Raw genomic sequence first — 18,856 nt, 5'->3', positions numbered from 1 at the left:
CTACACTGCATGATAATTTGCATACACTACACATTACATAGACTATGCTACATGCTACGTAGCTCACATTACAAGTTATTTTTCACTACTGTAAAATCAATTAATGTTTTCAATGATTTGTTACATTTTTCTATTTTCAATAAAAAATATTTTTAATAAAAATTAATTATTCTTTTCAATGTTTTTAGTAAAATAATATAAGTGACGTTAATGAATCAATTTCGTGGATCTTTCTTTACCTTTATATTTTCATTACCCTTTCCTATTACTTTAGGTTGCATTTGGTTGCACTAGATATCATGAAATTTTGCAAATTATTAACCAGTCTAATTTGGTGCAAAATATAATGAAATTGGTGCAACCAAGCACAACCTTGATTAAACCTACACTACACACTATGTAGCTTACACCTCATGCTTTAGAGTGGTGAACGTTGTGCAACAAACTATTCGCTAGTTAAAACACTGGTTCTGACCATCTGCTCATCACTAGAATGGAGATCTTTATAAGTTCTTCTTTCCATATTCTCCACATGATTGCTAATGGCAGCATTCTCCAAAGGAAAGGATTTTTCCATGAGGATTGAAATGAGCGCCGGTTTGTCCATCTATCACAAGGCCCAATGAACCTAGCATGATCCACTCGACTTCAAACATCCAAAATAATTCACTCCAAATTTCCGTGCTGCAGTACAATGAATAAAGAGGTTTTTGACTGATGCAGCATTTTCCTAGCTCATTAAGCACCTATTGGTAAGGGCCCGATTCCTTTTCTGAAGGTTGTCCAGAGAACAAAAGGAAAGGGAAACCTATAGTGGAGAGTCCATTGCAATGTCTCAATGGAATATGCTATATATTCATTCATCGTAAAGTCATTTACAAGGACCTCACATGTGCATGTGTGATGGAGGGTGACTGCCCAACCACCCTGTACTGATGCGATACTATAGATACCACTTTTGTACTAAAGACATGAGTCAAACATGTACATTGCAGGGTCCTCCCTAATGTATGCTTGTTGTGCTATGGGGATGCTGAAACAATGGACCACTTATTCATTCACTGTTCTTTCACAAGTGAAGTTTGGTCCAACGTGCTTCAATCTCTTAAAATCCAGTGGCTTATGCCGGGTTCGATTGAAGATCTGTTTCCCTCGTCGTTCTGGGGTTGCTGGAAGAGGCATAGGAAATCTTCTTAGGATTATCACTCTCAGCTGTCCTTTGGTGCATCTGGGCAGAACGTAATGGTTGCCGCTTTAAGATCAAAGCAACTTGGTGTTGGGTGTTTTCAATAGGGTTCTCAGTTTTGTAAGAGATTGGCTTCCTGGATAGATTTGGGTTTTTAAAGCCTTTTGGCTATTGTATTGCTTTTTATTTTGCTTTGTTTCTTCTTCTTCTTCTACTTTTTTTTTTTTTTTTTGCCTTTAAGAATATTCATTACTTTAAAAAAAACATGTACATTGTGGCTGGGTCAACAGTAGAATACATATGTGCAACCAACCTGGAGTTGATATTCCATTTGGACACTATTGCAGGGGTATTTTCATACCAGGCTCTAGTGGGGTGGCCTATGTGAATTAGGGGCACACTCGGGGTGGGCGGCCCGTGTGAGGTGGGACCCATGTGAAGTGGAGCCCACGAGGGGGGTTCAGCTGAGGGCTTGACCTAGGCTATGAGATAAATGGATTGATTCGACACGCTTTATCAATTTGAGCTTTTAGAGCAAATGATTGGTTGTCTTGCTTCAAAAGTGGTATTAGAGCGGGAGCCCAAGGATCGAGTCTCCTCATTGATGTGGGTGGATGATGCAGGGGTATCTTGGTGTGACTCCAAGGATGCACCCTCTCTCTACATTGGGGGTGGGGGGTTGACCCACGAGGTGAGGCCTGTGAGATGCAGGATGACCACGAGGTGGGACCCATTGTGGGACCGTGAGATTTAGGGACCCATGCAATGCGGGGGTTGCCCACGAGGAGGGCTCACCTAGGTTTGCTTGAGAGCTAAAATATATGAATAAATTGGTGCTTCCCCAATACCTCTTGGGCTTTTGGTGCGTTGGCCGATTGTCCGCTAACAAAGTGGTATCAGAGCGGGAGGTCTCACGTTCAAGACTTCTCATCGGGGGTGATTAATGTAGGGCCATTTTCACACTGGGCTCAAGTGGGGTGGCCTGTGTGAAACGGGGGCACACTCGGGGTGGGTGGCCCGTGTGAGGCAGGGCCTATGTTAAGTGGGGCCCATGAGGTGGGTTCGGCCAAGGGTCTGACTTGGGCTATGAGATAAAGGGATTGATTCGCCACGCTTTATCAATTCAAGCTTTTAGAGCAAGTGGTTAGTTGTCCCGCGTCAGACACTCTGTTCATTGTCTTTCACCTAAGGTTGTCAATATGTGGGCCTTGTGCACCAGCGGTATAAAACTGGAATTTGGTCGAGTTCGTGTTTGATTACCATGTTCAAAGCATTGACCTGAATTTGACTAGGCTCTTGTAGTACTAATAAGATTGGGTCTTATAGTCCTAACAAGATTGGTGTAGCTGAGCCCAATTTGTTGGGATAAGGCATTGATGATCATACATTTACATAATCCTAATCCAACCCAACTTTTAGATATGGTTTTAGAATTTGCTTAACATGTTTAAAATTTAGTGCTTCAACCTACATTGTGATTCGCCATGCTCTAAGAGTTCGAGCTTATAGAGCAAGTGGTTAATCAATCCCTTTATCTCATAGCTCAGGCCCCACATCTCATGGGTTAGGACCTCGGCTGAACCCCCCTCGTGGGCCCCAAATCACATGGGTACCGCCTCACACGAGCCACCCGCCTCACACGGGCCGCCTACCTTGAGTGTGTCCCTGCATCCCACATGCAACCCTACTCGAGCCCGGTGTGAAAATGCCCCTGCATTATAGGTCTTCTATCACAGTCCACAATGTGGTACTTCATTTTGTACAGATTGTACTTGGTGCTTCTTCCAGAGCAACAAGGTTCCCTATGCACAAGAATAATTAGATATTTATACAAGTAAAACTTGTTATCCATGCTTTGTAGGTAGGATAGAGTATGATAAAATGAAACCATGAAATATCTTGAGCAACTGTTAAGGGTATGAATTAAGCATCATATCTCGTTTCATTAAGAAAGAGGACAAAAAGCTAACCCTAAGGGCCCGTTTGGATACTACCAAATAAGTTTAACTTTTTCTACTTACAGCAGTAGATAAGTAACTTATTTGAGATAAGTAAGTTTGGTTTATGGTCAAATATAAGTAACTTTTTTTATTTAAAGTTACTTAATCACTTCAGTTTAATAAGTAGAAATCAAGATAAGCTTCTTAAAGCATAAGTTGCTTATCTTAAGTAACTTACGATCCAAATGCCCCCTAAAAGATCAATTATGCATGGTTTACCACAATGCGATTTAATAATTCATAAGCATTCTGGTTCGCTGATTTAACACTGTGCTGTTCAGTAATCCTTCAGTATTATAATACTCTGATGTCATACTGGAATGGTGCATGTTAATTTTGCCATCCTTATCCTGTGGATGCTATCTGTAAATTGTGCAGGTCGCATTCAGGACAAAGGTTTTCCATCCAAATATAAACAGCAATGGCAGCATTTGCCTTGACATTTTGAAGGAGCAGTGGAGCCCTGCGTTAACCATTTCCAAGGTTCATAATCTCTACCATTTACTTTTTCTGTTTTTCTATCATGCAAACAGGGACATTCACTAGAATACATCAAGCATTGGCCGTTATCGAATATAGTGCAGAAGGTTATGATTGATGTTATCCACATCTGCGTCAGGTGAAAAGAAAAAATTTCAAAACCTTCCTGGCACCCTCTCCTTTTCTGTTCAGGGTTTGACTTTGATCTGCCCCTCTGGATCAGGAAGTGACGTTTGCAACTCAATACCAGAGATGTGGCAGGCAGGGAAGTGGATCCTAGCTGTCATGTCTGGATATGCACTTGGCTGAAAACCGCACTAACCAGATGATGCCTAGCTATCAGTTTCTCCCATTGAATTTATTTTCATCTTGACTGTCCATTCAAAGGACACTTTGTATGGATGCAGTTGTCTGTTTGTGTTATTTTCAACTGGGTCTTCACTATCAAACTCGCCACATCTTGGATATTGGATGACAAACACCCCCTTCCCAATCCAACCCATTGAAACCAAAACTTCCTTGTCACAAACCCTAGTTTTAGATGGAATGTCATTTATGGTTTTTCTCATCACCCACTATGGGGTTTGCGTCATTACGTTCTCTAGCCTTTAACTGTTCTTCACTCTCTCATCCACCCACTGCACCGCAACATATTCCCAGTTTGCTCTTTCTACTGAGTGGATTGAATATAGTTACCCAGTGACAGGGTACCATGTATTTACCAGACCAAAGGTTTTTGTCTAAAAACCATACGTGATGTCATTCACTACTTCCGATGATATTCCAATCTGATTTCCATCCCTTTTCTTTCTTGGTTTTAAAGATTTCAGAATAAACTTAAAACGAATGAATCTTGTGGGTTAAGAGGAGCAATCTAGATAGGGACACCTACCTAACCTATGTGGTTAGATGCTCATTACCATTGTGCATGTAGCCATCTCAATTGTCTATCAGGTGGCCACATCCTTGGTGAGCCAGATTCTAACCACCCATTCAGAGGCCTTAAAAGCAGATGGTTGAAAAGAGAGTTGTTATTGATCCAAATTAATCTACATACATGATGGTCTAGAAGGATCATCCATTCTATGTGATTTTCAGATTGTGGTTTCATTCAAGGTTGGGCTCAACTGGCCTATGAATGACTTTCTGGGTTGTGCAGCAAAGCATTTGGTGGAGATGAACGCTTGACTGTTACTAGATATTATCCTACTGAGATGTCAGAAGCTTGAATTTGGAAAATCCCTTCTATTGGTGGATGTTCCAAATCCAGTCCTTGAGAAAATAATAATTTATTGAGCCCCAAAACATCAGGGTGGCTGCTATATCTTGATGCATGCTGGACATTTTGGATTGCATTCGGGTGAATGAGTAAATTGGAGAATCGAATTGCAAATTTTTGGAGATGACCAAATTGTGATGGTTTACTAGTCTCCGTGGCCAAGTAGACCTCTGATTGCAGTTAGTTTAACTTCAAGTACAACATGAAAGTAACATCACTGCAATTTGGAGCCCTATTCTTGGATGTTGATGACTTGATGCTAAGGTATAATTGCAATATAGTCATTTTCCACTTCTCCGAACTGCTCTACCAAAGTAGTTTTTGTGATTCAATTCTACAGTGCCTCCAGACACACCCTTAGTTTCACAAAGTTGTTATTGTTCGAGCAGATTGGAAGGACTCTTTGTTTGCATTTTTCAGGTACTGCTGTCAATCTGTTCTCTGTTGACGGATCCGAACCCTGATGACCCTCTGGTGCCTGAGATTGCTCACATGTACAAGACAGACAGGAGCAAGTACGAGACTACTGCAAGAAGCTGGACCCAGAAGTACGCCATGGGTTGAGCAACAGCAAATGCGCTCATGTGCGCATGGAGGGCTCCTTATTGTTTGGTCTTTACAATTATAAATATGGTGATTGTATGAATGAGTAGTGATCTCTCTTTTTCTCTCAAGGGTCTTAAAACATGCTCTCCAGAAAACACATTGTTGCTGCATTTGATTGCATTTACAAGTATTTGATTTCAGGACTGCTGGAGAAGTGCTCACACATTGCGTTGCAATATCTCATCTTCTCCCCAATAGTAGTAATGAATGGTGCCGCCTTCAAAAAACAAAAACTTCAGTTGCCCCTTTACAGTCAGTCCTCTAATAGTGCTGAGTCAAGGAATTCGGTTAGCAGGAATGCAGAGTGTCTTGATGCACCCATTTTGTACTGGTGGGTCCATCGTTTGATTATAGTGACTTTGTGCTGGTGGACCCATTCTTGAGCATAGTTCTGAAACTCACTCAACTTGAAACTTGGATGAGTCGGACTTGATTCGGTGTGATTTTTGAGCAGTCTCATAGAAACTCGGTTCTGGATCTGACTTGATCACTCTGTTAACTCGAAGTGTCTCACAGTTTGAGTCAAGTCACTCGTTGAGTAGTAGTGTTTATTATTAGTAAAAAGTAACGAGGGTGGGAATGGAACCCCCAGCTAGTCTCTTAACCAGAGTGGCAACCATGTCATAATAAAAACTCTGATTTAAATTAACTGCACATAGGCTTAACTATAACTATTTTTGAAATCCATCCGGACACTTGACTATTTTCAATTATAATTAGTAGATATTGAGTAGATCAGACCTTGCTGAACATCGATTTGAGCTGGTCCTTTCCTGTCTGTGAATGCAGCTTTGTCAGAAACCTCCCTGGGCTGGTTCTTGCTCTCTTTTGCACATGATCGAACCATCAAGTCTGCTTCCTCTCATTTTATTAGCTATTGGTGCTACTTGTATGTTCAAATGCATTCATCTCTAACTCTGTCCTTCCTCAATCTTGCCACTAATCCTTCACAGCATCCTCACTTCAGCTACACATCCTATAAACATTTTGTTCCTTAATTGCCTAACATTTTGTCCCATAAAGTAAAATTAGTCTTATAGCAATTCTATAAAATTTCACTTTCAATTTGAGTGGTACACAACAATCATAAGAAATTCTAGAGGCACATCTCCATTTCTTCCACCTAACTTGAATTCTATGGGCAACATCCTTCACAATCTCTCCACTCTCATGAATTATTGATCCAAAGTTTTCAAAGTGGTCATTTTTGGAGAACCTCCTAGGCAGCAGTCTAGATTAATTCCTCATTTCACTCATATTGTTATCAAAATTGCACTCCGTATACTTTGTATTAATTTGACAAATTTTAAGGTCTTTCCATTCTAAAACATCCCTCCATAAATCTAGCTTTGTGTTGGGGCCCTCCCTCGTTTAGTCAATCAAAACTATATCACGTGCAAACAATATACAACATGAGGTCCCTTCTGCAAATGTCTCGTTAACTCATCCATAATCAATAAGAAAAGGTACAAGCTCAATGCTAAACTCCAATGCAAGCCCATAATAGTCGGGAACTTACTTGACTTGTTATCGCTCCCTCGCACATATCATTAATCATGTCAATAAATCCTCTTGAAATTCCTTTCTTTACCAACACTTATAAGATTAACTTCCTAGGGATCATATCATATGCTTTCTTTAAGTTAATAAAGGCCATGTAGACCACTCGGGCAAGAGACCAAATTGATCTTTTGATACATTCCTCTCATGTGTTGGTTTTTGCTTAATCACTCTCCTAAAGTTTTGTATTATGGTTTATAAGTTTAAGCTCACGATGGTTAGTATTGCTTTGTATGTCTCCTTTATTCCTATAAATAGGTGCCACAGTATTTTTCATCAATTAGTTTGACATTTTTCCTTGATCTTACAGTCCTGTTAATCTCCATTCTTATATAATATTAAAAATTGTATATCCAGCATATAAAAGCAAGGATAAACATAACATGCAACCATGATATCAAAATAAAAATTAACCATCAAAGGAAACATGCAAAGGATCAAACAACATACAACATACAATTCAATCTTCAAGAGACTAGTAAGAGTTGTCGGAATCTATTTATAGAAAAGATTATTTGGGTTTATATAAGAAGCACAAGGGTAAGAATTTTGAGATATAAATTATTTATAAATGTCATAGGAAGAGCAACGATACTCGAGAGAGAGAGAAGTTTTATTTTAACCTGAACCAAAGGTATACCTTATTAGATAAAGGAAACAAAGCAACAACACAATCTCTTTTCATGAGAGATGAGGGAAGAGACGGAAGTTCTTACTCGTTAATGACGAACCGCTAGCATGTAACGCTTTATACGTACTACGGATGGGAGCGAAATTGGGGAGAACTGCTTGGGGTCCATTATGATGTTAGTGAGAAATCCACCCGTCCATTGGTTTTTTCCTCATCGTGTTACACGCCATAGCCTAAGGAATTAGTCAGATCCAAAACTCAAGTGGGCTGCACGATAAGAAAAAGTAGGTAAGGAAATGGCTGAACTCTTACCGTTGAAAACTTTCTAGAGCCCATGGCGATGTTTATTTGCCATCTAACATTTTCACAAGGTCACATAGACCTGTATGAAGGGAAAACAAAAATATCAGCTTCATCCAAAACTTTTGTGGCTTTTAAGAAGTTCCTGTGGGCTTATCTACGATGCTTCATGTTGTGTGGTTCAATTTAACATTTGATTCGTATTTATTTATTTATTTATTATTATTATTTTTTTTTTTTGGGCTTATGCGTTGAAATGATCTATCAAAGTAGATGGACAGAATAGATTAAACATATAGATCACAATTAGCCCACAAGCCTGGATTGTCCATCTCTAGCTAGGTCTTGATAGAGGTAGTACCTGATCAATGCCCATCCACACCATCCATCTTTTTTTGAATCATTTTACTGCTTGAGATCCCAAAAATGAAGTAAATCCAATGATCAGGTGGACCATACCATATAAAATAGCATTGATTGATCATAAATGGGTCACCAAAGTTTTGGATCATGCTGATATTTATTTTCTTCCCTTCATCCAGGCTTATATGACATTATCAATGGATTTGATGGCAAACAAACAGTAATGAAGCATTAAGGTGTGTGGTAAGAAGTTTTTAATGGTAGTGTGTTCAATCACCGCTGTTTACTAGAATATGGTCCACCTAAGATTTAGATTCTTCATTTTTTGAATCATGCAGGGAGAAAGAACGAACGTACGGAATGGATATAAAATGTATACATCATATTAGCCCGCCGTCTTGGATAGGGTAGAGAGTAGGGCTAAAAGTTGAGCGGGTTAGGTTAGGTTGGTGCTCAACCCTAGCCCAAGCCAAGGTTCCTATACCTCAACCCTAACCAAACCTCGGGTCGGGAATTCTCAACCCAAGCCCAATCCAAGCGGGCTTGGCCAGTTGGTCGGTGGATACATGCTAATATTTTCGTTATGACATTAATTTATTATATTTCAATACATCTTTTTTTTTTTTTTTGTATCTATAATTTTATTAATTATATATGTAATTATTTATTGGAAAGAACTTTAATTTTTTCTAAACAAACAAGCTAATATATAGGGCAACTATTCTAAAAAGCCGTGTTGTGGAGCACGCAATCTATTTAGGAGAAAAATCCAATGTATCTTGTTAGCTTGAGTCATTGAAAATAATGTGGACCAATGAGACCCATTGGCACTGGAATATCTTGTGCCTTCAAGACAGGGGATCCACAGTTAATTATAATTTACAAGTAACTTGTATATCAATCAAGTTAGGGTTGGGTTTGGCAAGCTGAGACCTCAACTTTTATCAGGTTAGTTAGTGTTTGTATAACCCAAGCTCAAGACCGGACCGACACATCCTTCCTTAGCTCAACCCAATGCCGTGTTGGTCGTCGGGCCCAACTTTCGGCCCTAGTAGAGAGTGGATTACACATGACCCCAGGGATGTATAAGGGTCCACAGAGATGCTGGTGACAAATTCAGGATAGGACAAGAATCTAAAAATATGGTAGATCCAAAACTCATATGGGCAACACCAACAAAACAGTGTGATCAACGATGTCCACCGTTGAAACCTTCCTGGAGCTGACCATGATGTTTATATGCCATTCAAAATTAATACCACTCAGATGAACTGCAGGAACAAATATACTCCTGATACAAAACTTCTGTCACCGGCGGGCGTTCAATCCCCACCGTTTCGTGTGGTGTGGCTCACAGGAGTGTTGGATATTCGTAATCTTAAGAATCATGTCCTATTGCATCTTTCAAAACTAATGGACGGTGTGGATTTGTAACGAACATTTCTATAGGTCCCACACAGCTCTGGGCACAGAGATATCTCTGTGGCCGGGGTAACAGGCAATCCGCTTCCCGGTGTGGCCGGGGTTTCACCTGTTCCGCTTCCCAGAAGAGGATACCTACTTCAGAAAGCGCATAAACCAGTGGGCGATGGATCCGTTCGGTGAAATCGCCGGAGATTGTGTCGTCTCTATCTCTCAAGAGTTCGATCTCGGCCGCTCCCTCTTCCGCGGCGAATCTGTAGATGGCCTCGTCGACTCGTCCGCCGGAGACGACGACGGATATTCTGGCCAGATCCCGGAATATTCCACCGGAATCTTCATCTGCTCTCCCCCTCACAGCTCCTCCGACGAGGAGGAAGAAGAGGAAGGAGAAGCTTCTGCGCACGGAAAATCTCGACCAGGTGTTCAAGAAATGTCCGCAGAAACCCTAGGTAATCTCAACAAAGATGCCGACGCTGATGCTGCTGAGGGCTGTGATGACGGTGGATTTTCCGCGAGATCTTCTCCGTCCAAGAGAAAATCAACGGTCGGGATTGAATTAGGGTCTTCTTCCGGGAGTAAAACAAAGAAAATCCGCTTCTCGGAGCCGCATTGCGTCGAGAATGTCAATGCTTCTGTTGATCTAGGACTTTCGAGGATCGATTCGAAGGGAAAATCCCTGGTGGAGAAGGATCTAGGGTTCTTTGAGAGGATCAAGTCTCGATTTTTTACCGGAAAATCTCCGGATTTAAGTTCTCCGGAGCCAAAGGGATATTCTTTGTCGCCGCTGAGGATCGGCAGTGGCGATAATGCAGCAGATGCTGTCACTGCTCCTCCAGATGTTGTCGGAGAAGTTTGTCAAAGGGATGGTGCGAATCTAGGGTTCGTAGAGAGGAGCACGAAGAGACCCCATGCCTCAGAAGAAAAATCTCCTGCTGCTGAGAAGAATCTAGTGTTTTCAAAGTCGAAGGGGAATTCTTCTGGAAAGTCTATGGTTGTGGAGCTGCTGCAGGGAATTGACAATATCGGTGATGCTGATGCCACTGTTCCGAAGGGAAAATCTCTGGGGAAGGAGGATCTAGGGTTTTTGAAGTCAAAGGGAGATTCTTTCAGACAATCTACTGCTTCAGAGTTGCTGGAGAGAATAAACAATGTCGGGGATGCAGATGCCACCATTTCGAAGGGAAAATCTCCAGCAAAGAGGGATCTAGTGTTGTCAAAATCGACAGGAGATTCTTCAAATGAAGTTGCAGCAAAATATACGGAAACTTTTCAAGAATCCACGGCTCCAGCCTCACTGGAAGTTTCAAAGGAGAAATCTCTGGCAGAAAGGAACCCGGAATTCTCAAAACAATCAGGAGATTCTTCAATTGAAGTTGCAGCAAAAGATTGGGAAAGTGTTAAAAAATCTAAGGCTCTAGCGTTGCCTGAACTTCCTCCAGGCAATGGTAAAAGGCCTTCTAGCAAGCGAAATGCTATCCTTCCTTATGGTGAATCTCCAGCTGCAAAAAATCTAGTTTTTTCAGAATCTCCAGAAAAACTCCCAACCAAATCCCCTGCCAAAGATCAGCCATCGAAGCCTACTGATGGAATCCCAAATGCATCGAAAGATCCACCATCGAAACAAGCTAGCAAAGATACTGGAATAGAGAATTTGCCATCTGATATACATCATGATCTGGAGAGAGATCCATCCGGTAAAAATGCAGGACTACCTATTGACGTGTTTCCAAATTTTAGATGCAGCAAATCCAGCAACCCGCTAGGATATCCACCACTGAAGCTATTCAAAGAAGCTATGGGAATTGCTAAGAAAGGTTCAACCAATGTCCCTGGGCCTCGGAAACTGCCGCCTTCGATTCAAGGTCCATCGGAGGAAAAGGCTGCAGGTTCAGATAGAGGCGGGAAGCTGATTACCACACAGAAAATACCCGAGAGTTCAAATATCAAGAATCTTCTAGATATGGTGAAGGCACTATCAAAGGAATCGGACCGAAGTATCGGAAATGAGAATATTCTGGAAGTAGCAAAACGGGCTGGGTATGTATTTCCCCGGCCGCAGTGGTGGCGACCTGAGGGTTACTCAAAGACATGAAGCTACGGGTGTTTTCCTGAATTTTGGTTGAAGATCTTCTAGAGAGTTATTGTAAATAGGCCTTTTGTTGTTCAAGAGTGTTTTTGGAGGGAACGCTAGATATTAAACATTTAAAAAGTTGAGTGGGTATTTGCAATGGTTGAATTAGAAAATCAAAACATTTTAATGGGTTATATTGTAATTTTTTGTTGTGGTTTGTCTCATGGTCGTTTCAGGAGTAGAGAAAATTAATTTGTGATTTTCAGATCCCTAATCTTAGTTGAGTTTCCAGAAATTGGGAAATGGGGTTCGTTTGGGTTGTATCTGAATCATGAGTTTTGGAAATTCTACTAAAAAAGTAGAAAGTCCAAAAATCACGAATGATTCACAACAAATCTGGAAGAATCTCGAGGGATGGCTAACTTCCAGGCCTGCAACGCTGCAGCATGGCCCTTCCAAACAGGTGTGTAATGTGTGAATCAGACAGACAATGGCCCTCATTTGCTTCTGCAATGCCCAACAGTAACTTTGGTTTGGAATTGCTTTTCTAACAAGTTCCTGACTGTGCGGATCAGGAGCTACTCTCTGAAAGCGGCAATTATTCGATGGAGCAGCAGCCTGGCCCACATCAAGGGCAGGAACTTGTGGAAATACCATGCCTTTTGCTGTCTGTTGAGAGATTTGGAAAGAAAGGAACAATAGAATGTTTAAGGGCGTGATTTGCACAGACTCGTGAAAAAAAGAAAAAAAGAGGGGGGGCGGGGCGGCGGCTGACCATTGAACAGGCATAACCATCTTGAAAATTCAGAGGAAGTCTGTCTCAGGTAGCAACAATGACTGGTCCAATACAGTGGCAAAGACCTTCAAGTTATCCCAGTTAGAATTTCTATAGTTGATTGGTGAAATATAAGACGCACTGTGCTTTATGGGACACGATGCTGGCTGTTAAAGAACAACATATTCTTAGGATTAGTGTTGTTGAAATGAGGATGTTGAGATGGATGAGTGGTTAGATGAGGATGGATAGAATTAGAAATGAATGCATTTGAGGGAACTTGGGAGTTGCACCAACAAGTTAGAAGATGAGGGAAAGTAGACCTAAATGGTTTAGTCATGTGCAACAGAGATCAAGGACTGTGCCAGTTAGGAGTGAGTTGGTACATGCTGAAGGCTCAATAAGAGTAAGGGGAAGGCCCCAGAGGGCATGGATGGAGGTAGTAAGAAAAGACTTGATGACCTATGGTCTAATTGAAGGTCTGGTCCTTGATAGTCTAGAACTGTGGGATAGAATTCATGCAGCCGACCCCAATTAATTGGGATAAGGCTTTGGTGGTGGTGATGATGATTGGTGAAAAGAATTTTACTTTGACAGATAAAATCATGCAATATGGGGTCTCTTAAGAATTTCGTCGAACATCTTTTACACTTATTGCTCATCTTTGCCATGATTACACAATACATTTTTTTAAAGGATGATTACACAATATATCAGAAATCGATTGGAAATGGAATTACAGTGAAAATGGACACCACCAGAAACTCAACATATCTAATGCTTTTTGGCGCAACAAACCCACCCCAACAGCCCAATCCATTTGTGTTGGAGATACATCGACCATCTGTTTTTATCAAACTTCATACTTGCAAGCATATCATGAATTTTTTAAACTGTCATTGAAACTTGGAAGTATTTATTTAATGAATTATATCGAGTGTTTTTATTATTATTATTATTTTTTTATTTTTAATGTTTGAGTTTGTATGTATGGATGTGTTTGCTTCATAATAATGTATGCACATAGATATTCAAATTTGCCATCATGACGAGGCATGGCCAATATTCATCAATTAAAGGTTTGGTTTGCTTCTCGTACTGTGTGCACCCTTGTGCAGGTATTCTCAATGGGAGATGAATATTGAGATGCATGTACATATGAGATGTAGATCTGTCTGATTTATGAGATAATTAGGATGAGATCTCATAGAGATCGGAACAATCGGCTCTGTACTTAGATCCTCTAAGCCTATAAGTTGTAGTGGGTTGGATCATTTGTTGATAAGTTGGATCCCGCATAATGATTCTCTCAACATTATATTCTGATTAGAGAGGCAAAAAATAAAAAAATAAAAAAAAATAAAAAATCCAGGTTTTTCATTACGTTCTTGACCTCATAGCTGTTTCCATTACAACCATGTTGCTGTTTTTTGCTCTCGGTTGGCTTTCTTAACTGGTGGAAACTTCATACTACTTTTGTGACAGTGAGCTTTGTGTTCTTATTTGTTGATGTGTCCAGGCCATGCATCACATGTGGGAACTCAAGATGGACTGCACATGTAGCATGTTTTATTCTAAATGAAATCTGATTGGACTGTGGGGCCCACAAGTCTTATCAAGTGATTTTTATGCCTTATTTAGTAACCAGATATTTAATTCGAGGCTTGTTTATACAATCATATAGCTTGTACAACATCTATTGCCATATTTATATATAGAAAGGCTTGTATGGATGTATATAAATTTGCCTATATGGCTGATATATATGGGTTCTAATGGAGACAAAAAGTATTAGTAGAATTAAATGTCTTTTATATTAAATTGGGGGATTGCATAACCACTGTAAAGAACAATATAGCTATACAGTTGTATCCTATTCCCTTATAGCATGATACATAATGAGTTAAGAGTGGATTAACTACTTTTTATGCTTATTGGACTTATATACACACACACACACACACACACACACACACACACACACATATACATTTTATACTTTTTATGCATATTGGACATTGTTAAATAGGGTCTATACATCCATTGGTTGCCTATCTTGAGAATTAAACTTGGCCATAGTACTTTTCAAAAAATAAAAAAATCGGCCATAGTGTATGCAGTCTGTAAGATGGTTCATACAGATGATATAAAGGGTGATATGGTGGTTGGCTTTTTCCTTTAAAAAAGATATGATTGGTTTTGCAATTTTATTGCTTTTTTATTTGACTTTTACTCTTTTATAGTGAGAAGAGAAGGAAACTTTATGGAAACCAATAGGTTAGCTTATTGTTTTTGCATTAATTATATGACTAATGAGATCTGTCCCGTGGCCTTTTGCATTAAAGTAGTGGTGAGATGTAAAGTTGGTTATATAGAGACTTGTATAGTTTATACAGCCATAAATATAAAGCCATATGTAAATATGGCTGTATAAACTATAGAGTTAATATGGACTTAAAGGGGATTTTTTAATAATAACCTTGAATAAATTAAATTTAGTTCTCTTGGTATTCTGTGATGGGCTTCAAGTTTTTATTAGTGTTAGAAACTTTTGGAGCCCCTCTGTGCGATGCTTTAGGGTTTGTGTGTGTTCCAATTTCACGTGATCTGTCATTTTTTTTTTTCCAAATATTAAGTTGATTAGAGCTAATTGTGACATCTTTGAGGATCTAGATCTCTAAATTGGCATGACTTTTCAGATTTATGAAATTTAGGTCCCAGTTCTTTTTGTTCTTGTATGTATCACCATTGGATAACTGCATCCAAGGGAGTTCTAGAAATATTTAGATAGTTTGGTATCAAAACTGTATTAATGGTTAGTTCCTCATTGGGTTCATAATTCGTGAGGATTTACTGAACCAATTAGGTATTGGGCTGCACATAAAACAAAAGAGTGCCAATCTCTATCGGAATTCTACTGTATGTACTTATAAATAAAGTAGATTGATCTAGATCTCTAAAATAGATTGATATATTCTACCTATATACTTTATAAATAAAAACTTTATTTATAAAGTATTATTATAAATAAAATAGATTGATACAAAAAAGTGCAAATAAAGATTCAAAGTCACATTTCCTTTATATTTTCCATAATCTTTTCTAGAGTGTATATGCTATGTGGTTGAGTATAATTCTCAATTTACACCAGTGGTGAGTGTGTACACCCCTATTTAATGCTATCCAATTGATATAAAGAGTTTTGAATTCCACTCTTAACTCTTTATATATAATGTACAAGGGCTACATAATCTTATAGCTACTATATTTGTATGTGGGTATATAATCATCAAATCTTGATATTTAAGGCGCATTCAATACTATTAGTACTTTTATTTCCATCACACTTTGTCAATCAGCCACATGCATTTATATACAACCATATGGGTGTTGTCTGCTATAGAGATGACTATACATGCTGTACAAGCTGTATGTTTGCACATACAAGAGATTCAGTTGATATTTATGTCTGAAATAATCTCTGGATTGGATTTTTGGGGGTGCATAGTCCAATCAGTTTTCATTTTGGACAGAACTGTGACATGTGTGGTCCATCTGGTCCCACATTGCATTACAATGAAATTGTTCAAAAATAAAAATAAAAACTTGCTTGTTATTGTTGAATATTTCTGCCTTACACTTATTGCACATGTTGACTTCTGACAGGCCCTGTTGCTGAAGACATGTTTCATTGGCAAGCAACCATTATGGGACCCCCAGACAGTCCTTATGCAGGGGGCGTCTTTATAGTTACTATTCATTTTCCTCCAGACTATCCATTTAAACCACCTAAGGTATTGCATTAAATCCAAGTTACTGGTGATGGAGCTTTATGGCCATGCTATCTGTATGTTACTGGCTTGGAATTACTCTTGTATTATCAATTTCACTTGCAACTTTTCATGAGACGAATCTGGAACATTAGTTATAAATGGATCTGGTTAATTTTTATTCAAATACCCGAGGCAATGAAGATACTGGGGTATAACTTCTACTGGGACACAATTGATCTTGTAGCTCAACAAGGTAGCCTACAAACTTCTTGCATTGTTTTGTGTTACACGGCACATATAATGAACACTTGATGCAACATATAGGACATGAAGAGCACTTGCCTTACTGCAATATTATTCATTAACTGCAGTAACTTACATTGATATCAATGTATCTCTCTGAAATGATAGATATTCATGTGATGTTTTTTCGTTAATTTTTTTATATGGATAACTCAAAGTTTGATAGTTCAACTACTGGCTCCCTACTTTACACAAACCCTTATTTACTGGGTTTGGTAGAGGCTGGAGAATGGCTACTACACGGAGACTGATTCTTAAATGACATTCTCAAAAACATACAAGAACTATCTTGCTGTGGAGTGTACTTCTAGAGGGTAAGTTTCTGTTTTATTGGGAGAGGATTCTCTCAAGAAGGTATCGAAATTCTAATGAGAATTTAGTACAAGAAATTTAAAGCTTTCTTGCAGTGGAGATGCTTCTTGTATGCATGGTGGACATGCCACCATGTAGTGGAAGCTTTAAGCTTAAAAAGGGGGCTTTTTTATTTTATTTTATTTTTTAAAAGAAAACTTTACTAAAATGCTCTGTGCTGTTCAGTAATCCTTCAGTATTATAATTCTCTGATGTCATACTGTAATAGTGCATGCTTATTAATTTTGTCATCCTTGTCCTGTGGATGCTATCTGTAAATTGTGCAGGTCGCATGCCGATTTTCCATCCAAATATAAACAGCAATGGCAGCATTTGCCTTGACATTTTGAAGTAGTGGAGCCCTGCATTAACCATTTCCAAGGTTCGTAGTCTCTACCATTTGCTTTCTGTTTTTCTATGTTGCAAACAGGGACATCACTGAATCACATTGTAGTGGAGCCCTGCATCTACCATTTCCCTCCACATACACACATCCAACCACTGCACCGCAACGTATACCCCTGTTTGCTCTTTCTGCTGAGAGGATTGAATATAGGTACCCAGTGACAGGAACCCTGTATTTACCAGACCAAACGTTTTTGTCTAAAAACCATTCATGCTGTCAGTCAGTACTTCCGATAATATTCCAATCTGATTCCTATCCTTTTTCTTTCTTGGATTTAAAGATTTCAGAATAGACTTAAAACAAATGAATCTTAAGCGGTTAAGAGAAGCAATCTAGATAGGCACACCTAACCTATATTTGGTTAGATGCTCATTACCAGTGTGCATGTAGCCATCTCAACTGTCCGTCAGGTGGCTGCATCCTTGTTGAGCCAGATTCTAACCATCTATTCAGCAGCCTTAAAAGCAGATGGTTGAGAAGAGAATTATTATTGATCCAAAATTATCTACATATGACAGACTAAAAGGATCATCCATTCTATGTGATTTTTCAGATTTTGGTTTCATCCATGGTCGGGACCACCTGGCCGATGAATGAATTTCTGGGTTGTGCAGCAAAGCATTTGGTGGAGATGAGCGCTCAACTGTTACTAGATATTATCTGACTAAAATGTCAGAAACTTGAATTTGGAGGTGGATGTTCCAAATCAAGTCCTTAGGAAAATAATGATTTATTGAGCCCCAAAACATCAGGGTGGTTGCTATATCTTGATGCGTGCTGGACATTTAGGATTGCATTTGGCTGCATGAGTTAATTGTAGAATCGAATTGCAAATTTTTGGAGATGACCAAATTGTGATGCTTTCCTAGTATTCGTGTCTAAGTAGACCTCGGATTGCAGTTAATTTCAATTCAAGTACATGAAAGTAACATCACTGCAATTTGGAGCCCTATTCATGGATATTGATGCTAAGGTATAATTGCAATTTTGTCATTTTCCACTTCACCAAACGAGTCTACTGAACTAGTTTTTGTTATTCAATTCTAAAGTGCCTCCAGAGTCCAGACACACCCTTAGTTTCACAAAATTGCTATTATTCAAGCAGATTGTTAAGGAATCTTTGTTTGCATATTTCAGGTACTGCTGTCAATCTGTTCTCTGTTGACACAGATTCAAACCCTGATGACCCTCTGGCGCCTGAGATTGCTCACATGTAAAAGACAGGCATACGAGACTACTGCAAGAAGCTGGACCTAGAAGTACGCCACGGGTTGAGCAATAGTAAGTGCGTGCATGTGTGCATGGAGGGCTCCTTAATGTTTGGTCTTTACAATTATAAATACGATGATT

At 39.3% G+C, this 18,856-nt stretch overlaps 1 protein-coding gene across 5 annotated transcripts in view; it reads left to right on the top strand.

The window, feature by feature from the left end:
• The window catches only part of LOC131245076 (ubiquitin-conjugating enzyme E2-17 kDa), a 68,568-nt gene extending 52,101 nt beyond the window's left edge, over nt 1-16,467 (top strand). The window contains exons 3-4 of one of the 5 annotated variants that reach the window (XM_058244282.1): nt 3,565-3,669; nt 5,335-5,695. In XM_058244282.1, coding sequence (XP_058100265.1) covers nt 3,565-3,669; nt 5,335-5,409 — 180 coding nt within the window. In that variant the 3' untranslated portion in view covers nt 5,410-5,695. Of the gene's footprint in view, nt 1-3,564; nt 3,670-5,334; nt 11,928-16,339 lie in introns of those variants that run through there. The other 4 variants (XM_058244280.1, XM_058244274.1, XM_058244281.1 and 1 more) reach the window with 4 other exon arrangements.
• Nucleotides 16,468-18,856: the final 2,389 nt, after the last annotated feature.

Source organism: Magnolia sinica, chromosome 5 (genome assembly GCF_029962835.1).
Source record: "Magnolia sinica isolate HGM2019 chromosome 5, MsV1, whole genome shotgun sequence".
Classification (NCBI taxonomy): Eukaryota; Viridiplantae; Streptophyta; class Magnoliopsida; order Magnoliales; family Magnoliaceae; genus Magnolia; species Magnolia sinica.
The sequence above is the reverse complement of the archived record's forward strand: the minus strand, read 5'-3'. Positions and strand labels throughout refer to the sequence as shown.